The following is a 26,103-nucleotide window of genomic DNA, read 5'->3' as shown; positions in this document are numbered from 1 at the left end:
TGGACGATGTTTTGTTTAACGTGTTTTATCGAGTCTAGGGATGATGATCTGGGATTCCGATGAGATGTTTTTAGCGTGTAAAGATTTCTGTTAAAAGGTTAAGGTTCTGTTTCGTGAATGGGGTAACAATGGTTAATATAAGTATAACCACAGTTTTAGTAAGATTATGATAGGTGAACAACTTTTTTACAACGGTCGTATCAATAAGGTAGTAAGGTTCTTAATTTGATTTTCGTTCTTTTCCCTTTCTTAATTTTAGTAAGGTTGCGAAATTGTCTCTTTTCTTTTTCCTTTCTTTGATTGTAGGTTGCTAAATGAATATATCCAGTGATTTTGGTAATGGAAGTAAGCCATTTTTGTTATTTGTTTTGCTATTTTTCCTTTCACGTTTTCTGTTTCATTATTTTATTTTACATTGTTATGCGTGAATTAGTTTATTTTTGATGTAGTTGTGTGTGTGAAATTGTTGTCTCTTTTCTTTTACCTTTCTTGGATTGTAGGTTGCTAAATGAAAATATCCATGATTTTGGTAATGGAAGTAAGCTATTTTTGTTATTTCTTTTGCTATTTTCCCTTTCACGTTTTCTCTTTATTTTATTTTAAATTGTTATGATGTGAATTAGTTTATTTTTGATGTAGTTGTGTGTGATATTGTTTTAAAACTAAGTTAGTTGGTGGTTTGAATTGGAGACTGATTTCAGAACAGAAAAGCTTTAATCAAAAAGATATATTTGGTAGAAGTGTCTTGAAAGAGTGGTTAGATGGATTGACTTGAGGGATGAGTTTTGTTTCAGAGAGAAAATTATAAAATTTAAAGAAATGGATGTGTACAAGTGCACGAAGGAAAGATGATACGTACGTTACAAACAGTTGTTTGCTAAGAATTCCTTACTCTAGATGTTCTCAACGACATTTATATGCATATTAACTGTTTTTTATTAAATGAGGTTGACAATATTAAATAAAGATCACATAGTCCTGGTAATTACCATAAGCATTTAGGGAGTTATATAGAAAGTTGAAAATGACTCCTCACTCAGGAGAATTAGGTTCTTTAGGATTGTCTGACCTTGTGTTTGAGTGATTTTTTTAATTTTTTTCCTTGGATAAATGAGTTGCCTCATCGTTTATGGTCTTTAGGAAATCAAAAGACATCTTAGTTCATTTAATTGTTTAATTCTGGAGGCCAAAGTTCAGATATGTGGTTTAAACAAATATGTGTCAAAATCATGAGGATTGGTGTTGAACTTGAGTCCTGGTGATCGATTACATGTTCCTTTAATTGGTTACCTAAGGTATTTTAGGGAGTTATATAAAAAGTTAAATGTGTTAAACTCTATAATTGTGATGGTAATACACTATTACTTGACTAAGCTATCACTTATAAAGTTAGTCCTTGTTATCATCATAAGAATCGTGAGACTACTCTTATGACATGATCTCATGTCACTCTCACCATCCAACCATTCTCCTGTACATGAGCATAAAAGATTAGAATTCAACATAGCTTCACAAGATGAAACAATTCTTAGTTCAATGCACACTCTAAAGATTTACATAGCAGATAGGATTTTCTTCCTCAAAATCACTAAATTATTACTCACAAGCATATTTATCCACAAATATATCAACCATTTTCAAAATAACTTCATAAATCAACAATTACTTTAATGTTCAATAAATCATACCTAAATAAACAACATAATGTCACTCTCACCATCCAACCATTCTCCTGTACATGAGCATAAAAGATTAGAATTCAACATAGCTTCACAAGATGAAACAATTCTTAGTTCAATGCACACTCTAAAGATTTACATAGCAGATAGGATTTTCTTCCTCAAAATCACTAAATTATTACTCACAAGCATATTTATCCACAAATATATCAACCATTTTCAAAATAACTTCATAAATCAACAATTACTTTAATGTTCAATAAATCATACCTAAATAAACAACATAATGTCACTCTCACCATCCAACCATTCTCCTGTACATGAGCATAAAAGATTAGAATTCAACATAGCTTCACAAGATGAAACAATTCTTAGTTCAATGCACACTCTAAAGATTTACATAGCAGATAGGATTTTCTTCCTCAAAATCACTAAATTATTACTCACAAGCATATTTATCCACAAATATATCAACCATTTTCAAAATAACTTCATAAATCAACAATTACTTTAATGTTCAATAAATCATACCTAAATAAACAACATAATGTCACTCTCACCATCCAACCATTCTCCTGTACATGAGCATAAAAGATTAGAATTCAACATAGCTTCACAAGATGAAACAATTCTTAGTTCAATGCACACTCTAAAGATTTACATAGCAGATAGGATTTTCTTCCTCAAAATCACTAAATTATTACTCACAAGCATATTTATCCACAAATATATCAACCATTTTCAAAATAACTTCATAAATCAACAATTACTTTAATGTTCAATAAATCATACCTAAATAAACAACATAATGTCACTCTCACCATCCAACCATTCTCCTGTACATGAGCATAAAAGATTAGAATTCAACATAGCTTCACAAGATGAAACAATTCTTAGTTCAATGCACACTCTAAAGATTTACATAGCAGATAGGATTTTCTTCCTCAAAATCACTAAATTATTACTCACAAGCATATTTATCCACAAATATATCAACCATTTTCAAAATAACTTCATAAATCAACAATTACTTTAATGTTCAATAAATCATACCTAAATAAACAACATAATGTCACTCTCACCATCCAACCATTCTCCTGTACATGAGCATAAAAGATTAGAATTCAACATAGCTTCACAAGATGAAACAATTCTTAGTTCAATGCACACTCTAAAGATTTACATAGCAGATAGGATTTTCTTCCTCAAAATCACTAAATTATTACTCACAAGCATATTTATCCACAAATATATCAACCATTTTCAAAATAACTTCATAAATCAACAATTACTTTAATGTTCAATAAATCATACCTAAATAAACAACATAATATTTTTAAACATACATAAAGTCCTGTGAATTCATTTTAAATAGTCAAAGAAAAAGATAATTCAAACATAAACATTCACGCTAAAAAATGTCATCCAAGACCTCTCACAAAACTTGGTGCTCAGTGATAATCATGACCCTTAGCTATATTTTTCTGGCAAAAAGGTGTGCTCAATAACATTTCCTGGTGCTTAGCATCTCGGAGTTAAAATGCTTCAGACCTATAATATAAGGATGGTGCTCAGTGGCACCTTGACGCTGCTCAACACCAAACTATTTGCAAAACTAGGCATTCAATGTCAATCCAACATCGTCGAACGCTACCCCATTCTCAAAATAGGACGCTCAGCGTAATCTTGGTGTCGCTTAGTGCTATACCAAATGTAAGACCTATATTTTGTACTTTTTAAGCAAACTTATACCTACTCAACTCATCAAATGAGTACTCTTTTATGAGTGAATTAGTTCAAAGTAGTTTTAAATTTGAAAACTCGTACCACTTGACCAAGTACTTAGATTATAACTCTCTTAAACACAAAACCAAATCCAAACCAACAAATTCATGAATTAAACATTCAAACCATAAATTCGAATTCATCAAATTTCATCACACAATTCAATCATGCACTTAAAGAGCCTAACCAGAGTTCAACATGTCATACTCATCTCACATATCACACCTAGTCAATTACCATACAGTCATACAATTAGAAGTTTCAAGGTATTATAATTTTAAAAACAATGCAATTAACTTTTCTTATTTGAGAGGCAGATGAACTTGTTCTAAGGAATTCCAAATCTCTTCCAACTCATAAGATGTCCTATCTATATCTTGGAACAACACAAACATGATCCAAATACACCATTAGAACCATTGATTAGTAGATATTCATATAGAAAACTCAAATGCTACATACAAGCCATAAAGATTCATATACAAAGAAAGAACAAACAAACCATGAAAAAGATTTGAAACTTAACTTAAGCAAATGAAAAATTGATTGATCCAAACTGAAAAGCTCGTTGCAAGATCAATCATACAATCCCGATTCTTCAATCAAACAAGCAAAGAGGAAGAACCTTAAGAAAATTCTAAAAAATTGATTCCCAGAAAAATGATATTTTTAAAATAATGAAATTCGTTTATAACAAAACTATTTGTATTAAAATATTTTAGTATTAAAATAATTCGAGGGTCTCACAATTTTTAAACTAATATCATTTTTCAAATACAATTTTGTATATATAATATATATATATATATATATATATATATATATATATATATATATATATATATATATATAAAAGTTCATATTTATTCATTCAGTTAGTTGTAAAACAATTATAAAAATTAAATTAAAATTGTCAATTCATGTTTTGTTAGCTGAAGTTCCTTTATGATGTTAAATGGAATAAATAAATGGTTAGCAAAAATTAATAAATAAAAAATCATGGTAAGGAATTCAGATTTGAGCAAAACAAACTTCATTATTGTAAATAAAACTTAATAAAAGAAAAAAAATTGGATATCAAATGAAATAATTAATTAAAAAAGTTAGTAAAGTAAATTAAAAAAAAATTATAATATCAATTTTATTTTTGTTTCTCCGTTTATTTATTAGTACGACACAATTAGCACAAAGATAAATTAAAATATCATACACTATGACGATAACCTAATACTTTTCACTAATTTTAATAATTCGTACTTTGATATCATGGAATAAGTAAACCATTTATATAACCATTAACTGGTTAAGTTAGTACATAGGGTTTATAATTAAAACAACTCTCACTACCTATATTGGATATTTAATACAGTAAATAATTTTCTTTTTTGTAAAAATATTAATGCACTCTTAAACTTTCATAGTTATCCGTATAAATTTTAGTTTTGTGAATACGAAAAAAAACTTTTCTTAAAGAGAGACGGACAACTCCTTTTTCTTAAACGCCACCTATTTCCCAAACTTTTTTAAAGACAGAATATTAAATTAAGATATTTAGTTAAAGTATAAATAAATATATTTAATAAAAAATTAATAAAAATAGTTATATGAAAATGTAAAGTTATCATAAAACCCTTCTCCTAAGAGATAAGGAAAATTGAAAAATAGTAGAATAGGTGTTAGGAATGTTGTAAGAATATTTGTAAGAAAATGAAACTCACTATCCTAAACAAGCATGCTTTAACACATTCATTTAAATATACTATTTTTTAATTATACCACTTTGACCTACTTAATCTTCAAATAAGTATACTTTGTAACATAAATAAAAAATGGTCGTGATTTATTATTTATCACTATTAAGTGCATGAGTTTAAATCTAGTTTGCATGATTAGGAAGCAATATTAGTGAGAAAAGTGATGAAGAACAACGTGTGCACTTGACATGGAATAAAGAAAAGAACAAGAGTGTTACCTCAGAGAACAACTTCATGTTCTTAAACATTCTTTGCCTCCACTTTTAAATATGACTGAACGGAGCAATCTATATTTTGCTTTGTCCCTCATGCACAATATTTCACATATTCTTTCCTTGCTTCTACTCTTTCTTTCTCATTATTCAATATAAATACTCTCTCCATACCCTCCAAAACACCATGCACAAAACTACCCTTTCTTAATCAACCACTGCTTCTCATTCTCCTCAAATGGCTTCTTTTAATACCTCATCCTTGTCCTTGAAGAGATCAGATTCAATCACAGATAGCATGCCAGATGCCTTGAAGCAAAGCAGGTTTCATATGAAGAAATGCTTTGGCAGGTACTTTATGTGAAGGAAACTTTGGTATCCTAGTTTTTTTTTTTCTTATCAGAATTCAAATTGTATGATGAGGATGCATTAAAAGTCAGCATAAATTTCTGAGGTGCATTCTGATTGGAAAGTGTATCAAAAGTTCCTTTGCATTAGTTTTATCCTATGTCAATAAGCTATACTCAAAAGGGTTTCATATTTCTGTTCTACAATTTGTGTAACATGGGAGGGAAATGTGAAACAGGTTTGTTGCAAGTGGGAAGAGGTTAATGAAACAATATCATGTGATGGATGATTTGGAGAAATCAGTTGAAGACAAAGCTGAGAGGAAAAAACTTTTAGATGGCATGTTGGGTTACATCTTCAGTTGCACTCAGGTACAGTTGTTTCATTTCATAGCTAACACTCAAAACATAGGTGGGGTTTAAGATCAAGAGGAGGATAATATAGCTTATGGAACAAATTGGAATTGTGTTCAGGAAGCTGCTGTTGTTCCACCGTATGTTGCTTTTGCAGTTAGGCCTAATCCTGGTTTCTGGGAATATGTTAAAGTGAATGCTGATGATTTGCAAGTGGAAGGTATTGATGCAGTGGAATACTTGAAGTACAAGGAACTGATATTTGATGAGAAATGGTAAGTTATGCTCTCTGAAGCTCATTCACATTCCCTTTTGGCTTGTGCCAATGATTAGTGCAAATGCTGAACATACTTGAATTTGCAGGGCAAATGATGAAAACGCTTTGGAGTTAGATTTTGGAGCTATTGATTTCACCACCCCTCGCATGGTTCTTTCTTCTTCTATAGGTAGTGGACTGAACTTTACCACCAAGATCTTGACATCAAGGTTGAGTGAAGGCTCCCCAAGCGTAAATCCTTTGCTGGAATACTTATTGAGCCTTAACTATCAAGGAGAGGTAAATAAAGGCATGAGTGAATCAAATCAAACATTGAAATATATACACAAATGATTTTGCAATAGTGGAAAAAGCAGAGTTCAACAACAGTGACTGCATATTTCTTTTATCAATGTGCAGAATCTTATGATCAATGACACTTTGAATACCATGCCAAAGCTTCAGCAAGCGCTGAAGGTGGCTGAAGCCTATGTATCTGCATTACACAAAGATACACCATACCACAAATTTGAAGACAGGTCCACATCTAACTCTTTTTCTTTATTCCTCCATTTTGGTATCAGTGAATAAGTATACATAAAATGATTGGAAAAAAGGTTAAGAAAGTTCAATCTGATGTTCTTAAGATGCCAATTAGCTTCATTTGAAAATTCTATTGAGAGATAATAATGAATTAACATTATTTGTTGTTTTCTTTATTTTATCTTTCCTGAGATTAAGTAAAATAGCTTCCTACTGTCTCATTCTCTATTACTCTCTGCAGATTCAAGGAATGGGGATTTGATAAAGGTTGGGGCAACACTGCAGGAAGGGTTAAAGAGACAATGAAATTACTTTCTGAGGTACTAGAATCTGCAGATCCGGTGAAATTGGAATCACTTTTCAGCAGGCTTCCAAACATGTTCAACATAGTTATCCTCTCTATTCATGGATACTTTGGCCAAGCAGATGTCCTTGGATTGCCAGACACAGGAGGCCAGGTTTGAATTCCTCCTCTTACTAGGAAACAGTACTCAAAACACTGTTCCTGAATATTTGACTTAAATGCATCAATCATGACTATTTTTTCTTCTTCTGTAACACTACATTTTAATCCATAACTTTGATGAGCTTGAGGCTGCTCTTTTTCTTCCAACAGGTGGTATACATTCTTGATCAAGTGAGGGCCTTAGAGGAGGAGCTACTTCATAAGATTGAGCTGCAAGGCCTTGATGTGAAGCCTCAGATTCTAGTGGTAGGCCACCGAGTTCTAGCTAATAACAATAAAAAACTAAGCTTGAAAACGCCAAAGCCATTACATACATTATTCTCTTTTGCTTTTGCTTCCAATATCTTCAAAGGCTCTGAACTTTTGTTCCATGCACAGGTAACTCGTCTTATACCAGATGCCAAAGGAACCACATGCAACCAAGAACTGGAACCTGTCACACACACTAAGCACTCCAACATTCTCAGGGTCCCTTTCTATACAGAAAAGGGAATGCTTCGTCAATGGGTCTCCCGTTTTGATATCTACCCTTATTTAGAAAGATTTGCTCAGGTATGTAAACAATCATATCCTCCATTTCCCATATATCAGAGAACGGAGAAGAATAAAGGAATGTAACATGAAACATGTTACACTCGTGTTTCTCTTTTTATTCATATGTCTTTATCATCAACAGGATGCTACTGCCAAGATTCTCGACCTCATGGAAGACAAGCCTGACCTCATCATTGGAAATTACACAGACGGAAACTTGGTGTCATCCTTAATGGCCTCGAAACTTGGAGTGACTCAGGTTCGTTCATTCATTCATTCTCCTTTAGCTTTTGCACAATCTTTTCTTATCATCACTTTGAACTAAAACTTATATCCATAACAAATGAAGGCAACCATTGCTCATGCTTTGGAGATGACCAAATATGAAGACTCAGATGCCAAATGGAAGGTGCTTGATGATAAGTACCACTTCTCATGTCAGTTCTCAGCTGACATAATCGCAATGAATTCAGCTGATTTCATTATAACTAGCACATACCAAGAGATAGCTGGAAGGTACACCTCCTTTTCTTTTGAGTGAAACCTTCTTTTAAGCTAAGTATTCACCCTGTGGTCAAAATTAGCATGAGGTAACATTTCACTACTTTGTTTCATCAGCAAGCAGAAGCCAGGACAATATGAAACACACACTGCATTCACCATGCCTGGACTTTGTCGAGCAGTCTCCGGCATCAATGTGTTTGATCCAAAGTTCAACATTGCTGCACCTGGAGCTGATCAATCTGTCTACTTCCCTCCCACAGAGAAGGACCAGCGGTTGACTTCATTTCATCCAGCTATTCAAGAACTACTTTACAGTAAGGTTGACAGTGAAGAACACATGTGAGTTTCATTCATTCCACTTTGCCCTCATCGTTTCGTTGTAATTCAAATGTGTCCTGATTCAAACTAAAATATGATTTGACTCAGAGGATTTTTGGAAGACATGAAGAAGCCAATCATATTCTCCATGGCCAGGCTTGACAAAGTGAAGAACCTTAGTGGCCTAGTTGAGTGGTATGCAAGAAACAAGAGGCTCAGAAGCTTGGTGAACCTTGTGGTTGTTGGAGGATTCTTCGATCCTGCCAAATCCAAAGACAGAGAAGAAACTGAGGAAATCAAGAAGATTCATCTGCTAATGAAGGAGTACAATCTCAAGGGGCAATTCAGATGGATTGCAGCTCAAACTGACCGCTACCGCAATGGTGAGTTGTACCGGTGCATTGCAGATACAAAGGGAGCCTTTGTGCAACCAGCATTGTATGAGGCTTTTGGTCTGACAGTCATTGAGGCAATGAACTGTGGATTACCAACTTTTGCAACAAATCAAGGTGGACCTGCAGAAATTATTGTTGATGGGGTCTCAGGTTTTCACATTAGTCCTTATAATGGAGATGAGTCAAGTGATAAAATTGCTGATTTCTTTGAAAGGTGCAACACTGATTCTGAGCACTGGAACAGAATGTCAAAAGCTGGTCTTCAGCGCATCAATGAATGGTAATTCTTAACCAACAAATGTTTTGCTTTTTACTACATTCATGGTTGGATTTGTTAACGTAAGTCTTGTTTTTTCCTTGCAGCTATACATGGAAGATATATGCAAACAAGGTCTTGAACATGGGATCAATTTATGGCTTTTGGAGAAGGTTGAACAAGGAGCAAAAGTTGGCAAAGGAAAGATACATCCACATGTTCTATAATCTTCATTTCAGGAACTTGGTAAGTTTGCTGTAGGATATTTCTTTCTTTGTCACAAATTCAAGATCAATACTTCATACTTTCTAATTTCTATAGGTACAGAATAAAGCAGTCAAAAGTTCAAGATCATATGAACATAACTTTTTACAACACACTTCATTATTATTTTAACACAACCTGAGGTTTTTGACTGGTTGTACTTTTACTTCAAATTCAATAGTTACTGAAATACTATGGAAAACTTTTTATTGTTTTGCAGGCAAAAAAGGTACCTATTCCTAGTGAGACAGCCCAATATTCTACACAAATGCCAAAGTCTTCTGCTCCATCTCCAGCCAGAAGACCAGCAGCAAAATCCAGGCCTCAAAGAGTTGATGGACATGGTATAGTTGGAGCTCCTATAAGCCTATTAACAGCAGCAGTTCCACCAAAAGTTAAACATCAGCCAACTACACAGTAAGTCATTTAATGCATGATGTAACATTTGTCCACTTTTACTTGTCATAATGGTCCAAGCCGGTCACAGAAACTAACCTAGGATTATGATACCACATATGGATTTTTTTCAAGGAGTTATTAAGAAAGAGATTATATATATGTGATATGAGTCAAACTCATATAAACATTAATATTATTTTTAATCCAAAATCTAAAGTTATTAAGTTTAAGAGTGCCTTTTTTTTAGATGATGTTTAACTTTATCATTTCTATTTAAGGTGTAAGAGTCAAACTCACTTATATTATTTCAAACACATATTAAAATTTGAACTACAACTCTAGATGAATTTTTTATTTTAATCCAGTTTCGAACACAAATCAAACAAAAAAACAAGCAACATGAATGAATGTCGAGTTTCTTAGATCCTGCAGTATTAATGCAAATGTTTTTTAACATTGTTATTCACAAAAATTCGTTTCTGGTATGACTCTTAAGATGTATATCATAAAAATGAACAAGTTCATCAGATTAGTCTGTCTATGAATGAATAACAAAAGAGTATTATGAATATTTGCATGAGGTTTTGGTAAATGGTGGGAAGTGAGTGATTACATTGTTTGATTTGAATGAGAAAGAAAATTGTCTAACACCCTTGAGAACTTTCCATTTGCATTGCAGTGGTGAAGGTGTGAGAGAAGGAACAGCTATTTCAGAACAAAATGGTGGTGCTGTCTATGGATTACGTTGGATGATCTGCTTAGTTGCTTTTGCATACGCCATTCATTATCTCTTAAACAATTTGGACCATCTGTTGTTCAAAAGGGAGCAATGATGGAATCAAGGAATCACACTCAAATGTCGATGATGTGATTTTAGTTTTAACTCATTTCTATGGTTTTACTTTTAGCCTTTCTATTTCATTCTTGTTGTAAATAATTTATGTGCCAAATAAAGTGTAATTTCAACTATGTTGAAATTAGTGGCACTTGAAAGCTAAAACTTTGCAAATTCTATTTTAAGTGAATATAGTATACCCACTAGTGCAAAAACAGCTTATAACGTCACTCGTTCAACGTCGAACCACTCAATAGCCAACGTTAAAAATGACCGGTGACATTTTTGTAAATAAATGCAATTATTAAACGTCGTTTAGAATTGTAATTCGACGTAACGTCGAAGGCCCTAGTGTTAGACGTCAAAAGGTTAGTGAATTCAATAAAAATTCCAGTGGGAGATTGAAAATTCATTCAGTTTATCTTAGCGCGCGAGACCCTCTTCTCTGCTCAAATTTTCTCAAACGAAGTTTGACGACCATCACATATAATCTTTCTTTCATTTGATACAACTGCATGTTAATTAACTACTTTGGATATGATTTTCGTTTGTTGTTTGTTTTCACCGATTATTTTCGTGTTCTTGTCCTTCATAGGCGCATTTTGCTTTCTCTCTCACTGGTGGCAATACTTTATTCCGATGAACCCACCTTTTGAAGGTTAGTTTTCATTTTTGTTTTAAAGACCTTATTTGTTGAACTTGTTTGTTGTTGTTTGATTGAACTTGTTTGTTTTTAGATTGAACTTGTTTGTTATTGTTCTTTGTTGTTGATCCTATATTACTGTTGATAGTTCATGCTTTATAAAATACAAAAAACTGAAATTGGTTGTTTTTCTGTTTTTCAGGTTTTGTAGAGTTGTAAAAATTCGACGTTAAATTAACGTTGAATTTTTTTAAATTCGACGTCAATTTAACGCCTCCCAATATGATGTCGTTCTCGAATTTGACGTGAAAGACCAAAAATATTCGACGTTGTACTCTGTTTTTGTATTAGTGACCTCATCTTTTCTCTTGTTCAAATAACAGAGATTATCAGATTTCATTATTAAAGATAAAAAAGAAAATTCATGATTATTGGTTAAATATGTTTTTATCTTTTAACTTTAAGAAAAAATTAGAGTTAGTCTCTTTTCGAAATTTTAATCCAATTTAGTCTCTCACTTTTAGAAATGTTTGGATTTAATTTTTTTAACGAAATCTTGTTAAGTTTATTTGACGTCTCAAACACATTTCATGATAGTATTTGAGTTGTTTACACTATTTAACATATTTTTTTCTTGAATGTTAGTTGAGAAATGCATTTGAAACGTCAAATAAACTTAACAAAATTTGATTAAAATAATTAAATTTATACTGTTCTAGAAATGAAAGACTAAATTAGTCTAAAGTCTTAATAAAAGACTAATTTCAATTTTAACTAAAAGTTAATTGACCAATTGTAACATCTCATAATCTCACACTCGACATTTAATAGATTTTATAAATTTTGTAACATTTATACATTCGGTCACACGATAATATATATACTTCACACTTGATAATTCATAGTTGATATGTTGTAGCATTACACCACCACTCATAATGAATATAAAGGACTTCATACAAGATACCTATGTATATATATATATATATATATATATATATATATATATATATATATATATATATATATATATATATATATATATATATATATATATATATATATATATATATATATATATATATATATATATATATATGTTTTAAACTAAAAACTCATAAATACAACTCGAACTCTTCTAATTTATTCTTCTATCTCTTCCTTCATTGGCACTGAATCGGACGATATTCCTTCATCTGCTCCCGTATAACGAATTATATGATCATCGCACAAAGACAAACACAAACAAGTAGGGGTGAACTAACATGAAATAAATCATTTGTAAAACATGCATAATTACATTGATACACTTAACAAACATCATATAATAATTATGTCATACACCCTCATACTATCATACAACAATCGCATCATAGACACTCATCCCATCATACCAAATCCCTAATAGACACTTATCCCACAATATTCAATAGACACTCATCCCACAACACCCAATATACACTCATCCGGATGATACGTTGATGAGCGGTCACGGGAGGTTATGCACTTGTGATGACTTCTACTTATTCTTACAAATACACTTCCAAAATATTTTATACCATCCAGAAGGTTAGTCCTCAACACTATGTCCAAAACCGGCACATAGACCAGGACCTCCTGCCCCTCTCACCATATAATTCATCCTTCTCTACTTGAGACTGGATGATTATTAGAGTATCAGGATAACCTCCAACAACAGGACCCTCAACATCAACATATACACTAATACCATATCATTACAGAATCTCTCCATGAGACTCATATCATGCACATATTCCTCAACTCATACTATACCATTACAAAATCTCCCCATAATACTCATATCATGTTCAGATGCATAATTTCATATCAACATCATAAAATACATTCATCACAGAATAATTTATATACAAATTATAGAGCAAGCATTTTTATACCAAAGTAGAAAAATTAACTTTTCAATATTTTTTTAATCTCCTATATAATTATTTTTTTAATTTCTTGTTTTGAGACACATGCTAGTAAGAGTTTTATATAACTTTTTAAAAGTATGCAACATTCTAGAAATGAATTTGAGTTTTTGTTTTGTTTTATTATTATTATAAGATTAAGTTGTGATTACTGGTTATAGAACGATGACTTTTACTTTTACATAAGACGTCTGATTTACTTTTTATTATGGTTGTTCAAAGTTGACCAAAATTATTTATTACTTAAATTCTTCATAGATATTAATGCAAGACGTAATACAAACTCTTTCTCCCTAAACCTTTTATTACTTTATGGATCAAACGAGTAAATTGTGTGAATCTTTTTGTAGATTAATTCTTAACTACGTTTTCATCACGGTCACTCAACACTATTAAATTTATTTTTTGGAGATAATTTCATATCCAAAGCCATGTGATAAATAATTAATAACTTAAACTTCGACACTTTATAAATAATTAAACTTTCCAATAGTGTGATTTGCAAGGTCTTTGTCTAGCTGTATGAAAATTATAATTTATTGATTAATATTTGGAAACTTAGTCGTGAAAACCAATGCAGATCGAAGTAGAATATTCATTTGGGATATTAATAAAGGGATTGTGATTAAGCTGGTTCTTATATTTTAATCCAATTTGTGTTGATTTTTTGTGTTTTTTAAATATGTTGACTAAAGTTTGATTGTTAATTGTTACATTAGAAGAAAGTTGATCTATTAAGTAATTTATTACGCCGATCTACACTTCTGAAAATTTTTGTCCACAACTATTTATTAAGTATCAGAAGAATATATTCTTACGGTCATTATTTAAAGTTTATAATTGCGACAATAATAATAGAGAAACGGCTCTTCATTTATAACAATGACTTTATTTAAATCTAATATTTTAAGTGAATTATTCAAACCCTCTATTATTATACTAATATTGTAATAATAACGAATATTAAATTTAATGTAGATATATAATATTATTGTAATTTAAATAATTAATATTTATAAATTTAATATTTAAATATTTATAAGTTTAATTCGATACCAATAATACTCATAGAGATCTCATACACAAGTAACTATTACATCAACTTATAAGATCAGGTAAAACACACAAAAACGGTGAAATGGAACTGATTGAAACTCTGCTAATCTTGTTTAGCGAGAACATTCACTCGCTCAACGAATAGTGCCTGAAGGTCCACTTGTCTAACGACTAGACATCTCGTCCAACGACACTAGTGCTGAAATTCTTAGAGATTAAATCACTCATAATTCATTCAGTGATTTATATAATTCCAACCATACTAATTCAGTTAAACAAAATATACAAAGATCAATACATACAAATTTTGAATTATACAACCTACATGAACTCAATTCATCCCAATTGTGATACAACTTAGACAACATTCTCACATTTCATCATACAACCAATTCATGCAGTTTAGGAATCTAATCCCAACTCAAGAGGTCATATTCATCACAAAGCTCAATCATTCAGGCAAATCACAACACAATCATACAATTAGTAATTTCAACATATCTATAACTTAGAAACATTATAATTAGCTTTCCTTACTTGTGAGAAGCTAAAATAGCTCAAAGACCCCAAAATACTCTTAAACGTACAAGAAACTCTATATGTACTTAGAAACAACAGAAACATATTATGGCATGCCATTAGGATCACTCATCAATAAAGACTCTTATAGAAAACTTGAACACTACATGCAAGATAGAAAAACTCACATGTGAAGAAGATGAAATATACCAAGAAAATGGTAGAAAGCCAATTTACTCTAAAAGACAATGACTAGTTAAAACGTTGGAGAGCTTGTCCTAAATATCACTTTATAAATCTTCTATTCATACTTTAATTTTTTAATATTAAAATAATTGAGTATTGCCATTTTAAACAAACTATCAATTTTAAAATACTATTTTTTAACTTTACATAAATTATATTCTAATTATTAATTATAATAGAATAGTAAAAATAATAATTATTTTAGTAGAAATATTAATTAATTAGTTACAATTAAAAAATATGATTAAATGTTCTTCTAAAAATACAGGGCAACAGAGGCTCAACCTGTACCTAAGTTTGATTTTATATAACATTAAAAATTATGAAAGAGAAACAATAATTTGTAATATTAATTATAAAGATGAAATATGATCTAGAGAAAGATAATATCCTTTATTTACGATTGTGGATATATATAAATATATAAATATGCTTTTATAACTTTTTAATGACTCTCTCAATTAGTTGGATGAAAAAGAAAGTGTGTAAACTATTGCTTGTCTCCTTCAAAGAACTAACAAAGTGGCTTAATTGGTTGGTCTATATTTGCCGTGTTAGGCCAAAATTTGTACATTGTCCTTTTCTGTTTATTATTATTATTATTATTATTATTTATTATCAATGCATTATTTTTAAAGCATAGCCATTTTGTTTTATTCAATGTATCATGTAATACACCTAGCAATAGGATTCTAACCACATTACAACATTCCAACTAAATGTACCTTACATTATTCTTATTATGATCAAATGTCATTTAAACATTCTATCTTTAGTTAACTTTCTTGGTTCAAAATATTTTACTAGAGAGTGATTTTATACCTAGAATTACTAGTTAGTAGGCCGTGTTAATTTGTGTTTCGTTTTCAAATAACAATATGGATAATTTACTCTTCTGTATTAGTGTAAAAAAGAAACCTTATGTGGAAATTTAAATCACAAATAGTAATTAAACAACCTTCTTAATTGGATTATGTTTCTTAGCATAAAAAATTAAAAGATCTTTATGTACGACTTTAAATTTTATATTAAATATTAACATATAATAAATAATAGAAAAGTAATTGAAGGGTTTTTCAACAAACAATTAATATTTCAAGTTGATATTACTTTCACATTTCAAAATCTTATATTGTTTGAAACGAGAGATTTCAGAAAATGAAATATATAATATTTAAATTACTATAATTAAATTCTATTAATTTTTTAAATGTTTTGTGTGGATGAAGTTATTGAAATATCTTATATTTCAATTTTCTTGTTTGGACAAAACAATTTAATCTCTATTTTAAAACAAATTTAAATGTATCTTTAAACACGAGTTGAGTTAGCTCAACCTTTGATTCGTGTCGATATGTCATGACTTTCAACCGAATATTCAACTTGGGATGACCATGTCTGACTTTTGCCACGAGTTGATTCGACACAATCTTTAATAGAGCAAGCTCGGGTAGACTTTGGTCTGGGCTCACTCGGATCGATTTCGACCCGGACTAACTCGGGTCAACTTCAGTCCAGACTGACTTAGGTCGATTTCGTCTTAGGATGACTTGATCAACTTAGGTCGATTCGGCCATCCATCGACCTGGATCGACTCGACTCAATCTTTGACATAGATTAACTCGATTCAACATTCGTCACAAGCCGACTTAGCTCAACCTTCGACATAAACTAACTCGGTTTAACCTTTATTCAAGTTAATTCTGCTTAACCTCCGGACATACCTAAATTTTGAATATACCTTTTAAAATTTCTTAAATTTGAATTTCTTACTAATTACTTTATTATAGTGTAAAAAATTTTAAATTCTTCAAATAAATGAATTATTCTTGTAAATTACTTCATCCACACACAATATTAATACAATGAGTATAAATTCTTTTAATATAATGTTAAACTTTTTTATTTTTATCCGATCTCAAACTTAAATTTCCAAAAATAATAATATATAAAAGGAAAATACCTTTAATTTTACTCTCTTAAAATTAAATTTTGAGCTGAAAATAATTTCTTAATATCTTACCTAATTTATACCTCTAAAATTTTTTTCTATAAAAACCGAAAAAGTTTAAAAGAAGAGTTTTATTAATATATAATGGGCTTACATACTTTCTGACGAAACATACATGTTTTTAAAACCTCCCATATATATAGTTGCGTCATAGGCATTATATTTGATCCGTGTAAAAGAGAAAGAGATGAGGAGAGTAGTAGAAGATTCAACTATGGTAGTGAATAGTGAAGTTTGGACAGAAGAATTTGGTACGAGAAAGAGTGGTGCAAAACGGCTAATGTTTGTAACCTAAAACAAAACCTCAGATAACAACAAAACACAATAAAAGAAGAATATAAAATAAAAACTCATGGTCCACAAAATAATAATACTTTTGCAATAAATGTATCTACGAATGTATCTCATTTAATATTTAATATTAAATAATTCTGTGGCAAAAAAAAAAATCACCCATGGCAGAATATTCCACCTTAACAAGCTGCCTTGCATGAACTATATGACCTTTAGCAATGGCCGGATCATCTACTTTGTTTATTTTTAACGGCTAAAATAAAATTGTGTCTATATTTGATCATTATTTTTAAAGTTGAAAGTTCGTATTATTGTTTTGTTATTTATAATTTTTACCCAACATCAAATCTTTAATTAATCTATTATTATCTTATGAGATAAAATATAAAATCTAATAAAATATTATTGAAATTTAAAAATTTATCTGTTTCTTAAAGAAATGTTAGAAAAGTGTGTGACTAAACAAAAGGTAGGAGACTACCAAATAGACTTTCTGGAAAAGTGTTGCAAAGTGAAATTGGAGGACTCCACTTATAAGTTTATTAGGGAGTGAACTCTGGGAGGAAGTTTTAGTTTTCTGACAATAAATAATTGATAAATTATGCATAATAATACAACTGGTTAACTTTATCCGTAAATATTTAAAATATTTATTTTTCCAATTTTACGTAATAATGTATTAAGAATATTAATTTTTTATAATTAATTTATTTGATGAATTACATTTTTTGATTTTGAAATCTAATAAAGATTTTGAAATTTCCATTCATAGTTATAAGTTTTAATTATGATTAAGCTATTTGATAAAAGGTTAATAACATCCTAAACAGATTACTACATGCATCGTCAACCTTTATTAATGTTATATTAAATATAATATCATATGAGAAAAATGAGATTATAATTTAACCATAAATTAATATATTAAGTAGTAAAAAAATGTAAGATATTCTCACTCACATCAAGTTTTTTTACATAACACGTCGTGACTGATTTTTATCTTAGATATTTTGAATGGTTTAAGTTTTAGTTTTTGACATAACTTACCTAATAAATACATGTATTTAGAAAGATATTTTATTATAACAAATAACGTTGATATCATAATGATATAATTCCTATTATCAATAATGATTCATTAGTCATTCAAAATTTAAAAGTGTGCGTAGTAATATGATAAGTTTATCTACCATTTAATTCGTACGCTTATTGCATCAGGAGTGTGATGCACTAATAAATCTAAGTTTTACATTAAATAAAATTAAGATAATGATAATTAAAATTAGAGTTTCCCAATAATCCTCCTTCTTTGAAAAACTTAATCATATATTTAATTTTAATTCCTTTTATTTGTACACTGAAAACTAAAATATTAAAAATAAGGTTTTCATAAGTAAATATTGGCAATTAAGGTCTTAGTCTTTATTAACGCGTTTTGCGATAAGATGTAAAAGAGTAATTAATTAAAGCTATAGTAATTATATTGATAATAAATTCTATAGATACGTTATAGTTTTAATAAAGTTTCCATCCTTCCTTATTTAATATAAATTGATAAATAAAGAACAAAAATATGAATACGTATCCTTGGGATGACTTGATCAGTCTCACTCCTCCAATGTCTCTCTCTTGTCGCATCGTTCATCCATAGACAATACTTAATAATAATAATACCTTCTCCTCCAACACACCACCATCTCCACCCTTTGCAATCATCATGTGACATCCTAAACTGTCGCAAAAACATCTTATGACAATCCTTACTCCTTAACTTTTTGTAAATACGCGCATACATATATACAAACATGTTGTGTTTTGCGGCTGAAGCAAACGGCTAGGTTGTTCAAAGGCACACCACAGTCTCTCTCTGCAGAAAAAGAAGTCAAAGAGACTAACTTTGGCACCCCAATTGAGCTCTTGCAGCAATGAAGGTCAACTCCCCCGGCGCCGCCGTGGAAAAGGCCGCCGGCGATGGCATCAAGGCGTGGAATTCCGGTGGAAGCCACCTTTTGGCCAAAAGGGTCATACAATTCACCATGTTTCTCGTTGGGTTTGCTGTGGTGTGGATGTTTCTCTACAGCTCTGCTTCTCCCTTCGGATTCCCTACCTTCTCAAATTACTTCATGGATGACTCAGCAAAAGTTAGTCTCTCTCTCTCTCTCTCTCTCTCTCTCTCTCTCTCTCTATATATATATATATATATATATATATATATATATATATATATATATATATATATATATATATATATACATCTCCTTCTCTCTCCATATGTTTGTGTGATGCCATTGGGGTTATTGGTGGAGGTGAAGGGAGGATAATGAAAAGAGTGAACTTTGGGAGTTTTTTTTGGATTTTGATGTTAACCAATAAAAAAGTTGAATTTTTTAATTCTGGTTTTGATGCCTTTTCATTTTATGCACTAGCTGTTGTCGAAGCTTGGTTTTTGATTGGTTGATTAAACTTTTTGCTTGTGGGTCAATTTGGTTTATTCCTAAAGCCAACCTTGAACAGAACACATGTTTTATGAAGGTTTGCTTATGTTGTTGTGTACTCACAATTTCATTCTTTTTGTTCTTTCCCTTAAACTGTCATGGAGCTATCCAAAAGGGTGAAAAGATAACCCTTTTTGTTTGGTTTGGCTTTCATCATGGTTCCAAAGTTAAAATCAACCGCACAAATCAAGCAATATTAAGACAACTATTTGAAAATTCTGAGATTCTTAGAAAGATGTACCAGAAAGATCATGGATTTTATAACTGATAAGGGAAAAGGGGGCCACAAAAAATGGGTAGTGATGTGCGTGTGGGACCATTTCTAAAATATTACCGTTGCTGATTGGACATGCATCTTTTTCAGTGGACTCAATGTATAAATTTTCATTGTTGGTAAATTTTGTCACCATTGCAATTTGTGACTTCAAAAGATGAGTCTTTTTCTCTATCCTCTTTATGACCCTAATGACCATTGAAGCATGGCATTGGGTGAAAGATTCATATTCCCCATGCCTTTAATTTTCACAGCCATGCTTTTTCTGAATCGGTAACTTCTCTTTTTTTGGTTTTGGGAATGACCAATTAAAATTATTTGAATATTTATACTTGGCTTGAGTTTTTGATGATGTTTTAACATAATTTCAAGGACCCAACTTCAAATTTTTCAAAATTGATGACATAAATTGATTAATGTTGTGATTTGTTTCTTCTCTCTCTAGACGAAATATCTCCTGAAACGGATATATCAATGCGAATTTTGGTTTTATATATAATCTACTTGATAGGGGCTAAAATAGTGTCCAATAATTAATGCACATCATCAAACTTGGTTGGGTATATTACTCCATTTCTATATTTTCTAATTTTCTTTTTGTTAAGAACTAACTATATTAATTGTCGAATCAAGTTTTTTAGGTAATATAAATTTTGAAAATCAAGTTTTTTAGGTAATATAAATTTTGAAAATCAAGTTGTTTAGGTAATATAAATTTTGAAAATCATTAATTAAATGAATTAATATGATAAAAAAATGATTTTATTAAAAGAGGCCAATGTAAGTGTTGATTCATTAAGTAATTTGCTTGAGAAAACAATAAAGAAGACATTGTTGAAAAAATAATTAATGCGATTTTTGAATATTAATTATAACTAATTTTAAGTATTTGAAAGTGATGTTTTTATTAAAAATATTATAAAAAATATAAAGTGAAAGAAATAAAAATAAATAAATAAATTGACATTGTATATGATTAAAATCATCCTTAATAATTGCTCTTACCATTTAAATTTTAAAATTTCTGTAATTTTCTTTTCATTTTTTTCATTCATTTTTTTCATTCATAAATATTACGTACATTAACAGGTTATTTCTTTTATATATCTTATAGCCTGTTCCATTTGGTCATAAGGATTGCTTTGAATCTTGAACTTGAAAACAGATTATGGAATTTTAATGACACTTTTATTACCCATTATCGAAATATTCTTGTGTGTTTAAGAATTTATCCAAACCAAAGTATATTTATATAATTTATCATAAAAAAAAACCCATTTTATCGAAAATCAATTTTATAATGAAATGGAATATATTAAGAAATATCTGAAAGAAAATGTTACCAAACTTGCATTAATATTCTTTTTGGATCAAATCTCAAAGAAGAGAACCTATCACGACAACAGCCTTCAATTTTTTAAATTATTATAATTTATATGGGAATAATACAATTTAATTAATTAGTGTTAATGATCTAGGTTTATTTTATTTTGGTAGTTGATGTTTTATAAGGAACCCCACCTTCTAATTAATATTTTTCTAATGTCTCAATTGTCACAACATTGGTGTACATGTGCAACATAATCGCCACAGACATAACCAGCTGTTCACATGGTTGTCCCAATGAAGACTTATTGGTAATACCAATGTTTCATCGTATTACCATTTTAAACCTCTAAAATGGTAATTTTTTACATATATTATCGCATTTAAATTATTATTTATTATTAAAAGTCTCAAATCCAGTTCAATTTAGTAAATATCATTTCAGAGTTCAATTTTATTATAAGATTAAGTTAAACTTAAAATTTATTACTTAATTATTTTTAGACTCAAAATTTCATTCAGATTTATTTTTAAAATGTGTTTCAAAAAATTAGATGATGGTGAAATGACAAATTTTGTCGAACAATTCAAAATGTAGTAGTGTGGGTAAAACCCTGATTGCTTTTTAGGTGAAAGGCCATGAAGCATGGTGGCCATTGTTTCATTATTGATAAATAAGTGGGAAAGGAATAAAGGGATGCAATGATATTATTATTGTGTGGATGACAAAATCTATTATGATAGTGTGATGATTTCACACAGTGAGCTACTATTCTATAGTTGCATATTGACGTGAAGTTGGAGTTCACAGAAAATGTAGAATTTTTCCACAATTTTCACAAAATTAGCCGTATGCGCCACTAGTTCAGTGGGGGACCATTTTGTTTCTTTGACGTTTGAAAGTTGTGTTTATGTCCCTATTGGAAAGATGGTATATGGTATATGGTATATTCACTTCCTAATTGTTGTCTTGTTTGTACATTTTGTCCATTGTTTTTATGTTTTCCTTACTAAATATCAGATTCTTGGATATGATGAACATTTGATGCCTCTGTATTCTAGAAATGGAATGGATTGTTTTATCTTTCTGGCAAGCATATTCGAATTGAGTTGTTAGCTTATCTTTCACTTGTCTTATTATCCCTCCCACGTGTTTGATGAAATTCTTCCGAGAAATGTGAACATTGGTTACCAAGTGTTTGATGAAGTCTTGGTTTTATGCATCAGGGGAAATATGATCCAAAGCTAGAGAGAGTTCTTAGAAACGCGTCTATGAAGGATAAGACAGTGATAATCACAACTTTGAATGATGCATGGGCAGAGCCAGGTTCCATATTTGACCTCTTTCTTGAGAGTTTTCGCCTTGGAAATCAGACAGAGAAGTTTATTAAACACTTGGTGGTCATAACTTGGGACCAAAAGGCACATGCTCGTTGTCTTGCTTTGCACAACCATTGTTATCATCTGGAAACTAAAGGTGACAACTTCACCGGTGAAGCATTTTTCATGACAGCAGACTACCTAAACATGATGTGGAGAAGAATTGAATTCCTTGGTTCTGTCCTTGATATGGGGTACAACTTTGTGTTCACGGTATATTTATATATATATATATATACATATACATACATATTTTATTTGCAAAGTAGCTTTTTAAAATCTTCACATTGCACACCACAAAACCACAAACTAGGAGGATTTAGTTTCAAAGTTGAATTCACTGATTTACTGTGATAAAATAATACATGCACTTGTGAATCAATCAGAGGTTTTCCTTTGCAGGATACTGATATAATGTGGCTTAGAGATCCCTTCAAGCGATTTTACAAGCACACAGATTTCCAAATAGCTTGTGATTATTTCAATGGCAATTCCTATGACTTAAACAACTTTCCAAATGGAGGGTTTAATTATGTGAAATCGAATAGCAGAACTATTAGGTTCTACAAGTTCTGGTTCAACTCTAGGAGTTCCTACCCCAAGTTGCATGACCAGGATGTCCTGAACAAGATAAAAAAGGATTCCTTCATCTCCAACATGAAACTGAGCATTAGGTTCCTTAGCACTGATTATTTTGGCGGATTTTGTCATCATGCAGAGGACTTCAACGAGGTCTTAACAATGCATGCCAATTGCTGTGTTGGTTTAGAAAACAAAGTCAGTGATCTCAAAATTTTGCTTGAGGATTGGAAGAAGTACGTGGCATTGCCTGAAAATAAGAAAAAGCAGTTTCATCCTTCTTGGAGCATAAGCTGCAGGTAATGGAAATAACTTTTGTTAACTTTTGGTTCATTTAACAAATAAATACATTGATTTTACAGAGTAAAATACTTTTCAATATATTTAGTGGTAATTATCAGACAAAAGCACAATAAGATTAGTCCATAAAATTAATATAAGACAAAGGTTGGTTGTCTTTTACTATAATTACTTAACAAATTCATCCTAATAGTGCATAGAAAATAAATATATGCAATTCCACTTAGAAGTTGTAGTCAAAAGAATATAAATCAATAATCAAATTTGACTTTGGGAGTTGTTAGATAAGATGAAATGACATATATATCACAGGTACAGATAAAAATAATAACATGTCAATTTATTTGATTGAAAGTTTTATAAAAACTATGTAATATATATATATATATATATATATATATATATGATGTTTTTTCTGCCACAAATATATAGTGAGATGTTGCTATCATTAATTGGTGGACATCGTTTTCTGGTACTGTTTTGTATAATTTTTCACATTGTTGGCATCATTCAGCACGTCGTTTCAACGTGCCAAAGAAAGGAAGCAGAAGAAGAATAATAAAGGGAGGAAGTTGTGACAGACTCTGGCTGTAACTGTTGATTCATGTACAAAAAGGTATGTGAAATTTGTCTGTAATTGTATGATTCTTTTAAAACTCATTGAGAATTTTTTTTATCATTTTTTTTTAAATTTTACTGACAATTATTAAAGTATCACTTTGTTTTTACTTTATTTCTTGTTTTATAAAATTGTATATATAATTGCTTGGACTATTTTTTAGGAGAGAGATAAAGGAAACATGAAAATTTTATAAATTAGTGAAAAAATATATTTGCTCAAAAAGTCTCATAATTTCCAAGTTCTTGTTGACTTGTTTGTTGCAAGTAGCATAGTGTTTATATTCAATTGTTTAACTACTATGTTTTTGTAGAAGAAATGTTTTTTTATATAATTAAAGTTTATTATAAATAAATATTTTTAATACATTAAATTATGCTATAATTAATTTTTAATAAACAAGTATTTGTAACATATAAATTATATTTTGAATCTATAGTAAGTAATTTAAATTACGATATAAAATATTTTTAGTTATTGGTATAAAAATTTTATATTTATTTTAAAAAATACAATTTAATTTAAAGTAAACAAAAAAACAATTTAAGTAATTAATGTCATCATGTAACTAATTTAAGTAGTTTTTATTGGTTTCAATAATCTAATGTTGAAGTGATATAAGTATTTAATTTAACCTTTTTTTATATTTGTTTTGAAGGTTATTTGAGAATGATTGACTCAAATTTGGGGTCACAGATTAAGGTTGCCAAACCAGTTATCTTGCAACAAAAAAGAACTGTGGAGAACAGAAGTGCAGGAAAAAGAAAAAACTTTGTTTTGTTCAAAGGTCTCAAATACAGAGACAAAATTTGCAATTGTTTTTTAGTCAAATTTCAATTTCTTACTCTCCTTAGTTAAATTTAACCAGCTATTATTTCTTAGACTTTTTTTTTTCATTTTTCTTCTTTTAAAATTTACTTGATTATACCAATGTTTCTTTAATTTCAATCTCATACGATAATTTAGGTACGATAGGATAATTTTTTACGCATTCATTTAGTTGTTGATGAATCCTCACTCAAAAATCTTCATCAATTATTACTTATATTCATTTATGGGATTCAAGTCATAATATAATACTCAATATTTATACTATACATATGTATAAAGGTATTTTCTTTTGAAAATTATAATTCAATAGCTGTTAAATTCAATAAAATCATAGAATATGATAATTATAAACATATTTATATGAATGTTAAAATAAATTAAAATTTTATATATCACAACTCTTTTAATAAGATTAATAATTAAATTGAAGTTTTAGGAATTTTATTGAGCTAATTTCAACTGATTTATTTCTGGACTATTTTCATTGGACAAAATTAGATTTCATAGGTGTGAATTTGCACTTGGTGAAATTGATTTTCCCGAGCAAGTATAATCAATAAATTATCAATATTTTAGAATCACATTTCACTATTTGAAAAATAATTTCGTTAAAACAAATTATTAAAACAAAAAACAAAACTTCTAATAGATGTTGTTTAAGTTATGTATCTTTCTTCTTG

General features: G+C 29.9%; 2 protein-coding genes across 3 annotated transcripts; both read left to right on the top strand.

Annotated features, from left to right (window-relative positions):
* Positions 1–5,497: 5,497 nt before the first annotated feature.
* On the top strand, positions 5,498–11,100 carry LOC108343673 (sucrose synthase 7). Of its 2 annotated transcripts, none has more exons than XR_008244982.1 (15): positions 5,498–5,781; positions 6,017–6,149; positions 6,252–6,406; positions 6,495–6,687; positions 6,808–6,926; positions 7,172–7,388; positions 7,547–7,642; positions 7,775–7,948; positions 8,073–8,189; positions 8,280–8,446; positions 8,549–8,773; positions 8,861–9,261; positions 9,362–9,427; positions 9,511–9,649; positions 9,888–10,026. XR_008244982.1 is itself a non-coding variant. In XM_017581994.2 (15 exons), the coding sequence occupies exons 1-15, from the start codon at positions 5,669–5,671 to the stop codon at positions 10,897–10,899; spliced, it is 2,766 nt and encodes a 921-aa protein (XP_017437483.1). In that variant the 5' UTR covers positions 5,512–5,668; the 3' UTR covers positions 10,900–11,100. The 2 variants fall into 2 exon arrangements, 1 of the variants encoding a protein (XP_017437483.1); XM_017581994.2 differs by adding an exon at positions 10,746–11,100 and having other exon boundaries at positions 5,512–5,781; positions 8,861–9,427; positions 9,888–10,084.
* An 8,115-nt stretch (positions 11,101–19,215) lies between these two features.
* Positions 19,216–25,475, top strand: LOC108343880 (uncharacterized protein At4g15970). The gene is made up of 5 exons (XM_017582305.2): positions 19,216–19,760; positions 22,942–23,307; positions 23,497–23,972; positions 24,488–24,589; positions 25,251–25,475. The coding sequence occupies exons 1-4, from the start codon at positions 19,545–19,547 to the stop codon at positions 24,549–24,551; spliced, it is 1,122 nt and encodes a 373-aa protein (XP_017437794.1). The 5' UTR covers positions 19,216–19,544; the 3' UTR covers positions 24,552–24,589; positions 25,251–25,475.
* The last annotated feature ends 628 nt before the right edge of the window (positions 25,476–26,103 follow it).

This window comes from Vigna angularis, chromosome 8 (genome assembly GCF_016808095.1).
Source record: "Vigna angularis cultivar LongXiaoDou No.4 chromosome 8, ASM1680809v1, whole genome shotgun sequence".
Classification (NCBI taxonomy): Eukaryota; Viridiplantae; Streptophyta; class Magnoliopsida; order Fabales; family Fabaceae; genus Vigna; species Vigna angularis.
This window is presented reverse-complemented; position numbering and strand designations above follow the sequence as displayed.

Coding starts and splice junctions, on each gene's coding strand:
- LOC108343880 (XM_017582305.2), top strand. CDS start 19,545: ATGAAGGTCAACTCCCCCGGCGCCGCCGTGGAAAAGGCCGCCGGCGAT. Junction 23,308..23,496: donor GGTACAACTTTGTGTTCACG/GTATATTTATAT, acceptor TTTCCTTTGCAG/GATACTGATATAATGTGGCT. Junction 23,973..24,487: donor TCTTGGAGCATAAGCTGCAG/GTAATGGAAATA, acceptor GGCATCATTCAG/CACGTCGTTTCAACGTGCCA.
- LOC108343673 (XM_017581994.2), top strand. CDS start 5,669: ATGGCTTCTTTTAATACCTCATCCTTGTCCTTGAAGAGATCAGATTCA. Junction 6,407..6,494: donor CTGATATTTGATGAGAAATG/GTAAGTTATGCT, acceptor TTGAATTTGCAG/GGCAAATGATGAAAACGCTT. Junction 6,927..7,171: donor TACCACAAATTTGAAGACAG/GTCCACATCTAA, acceptor TACTCTCTGCAG/ATTCAAGGAATGGGGATTTG.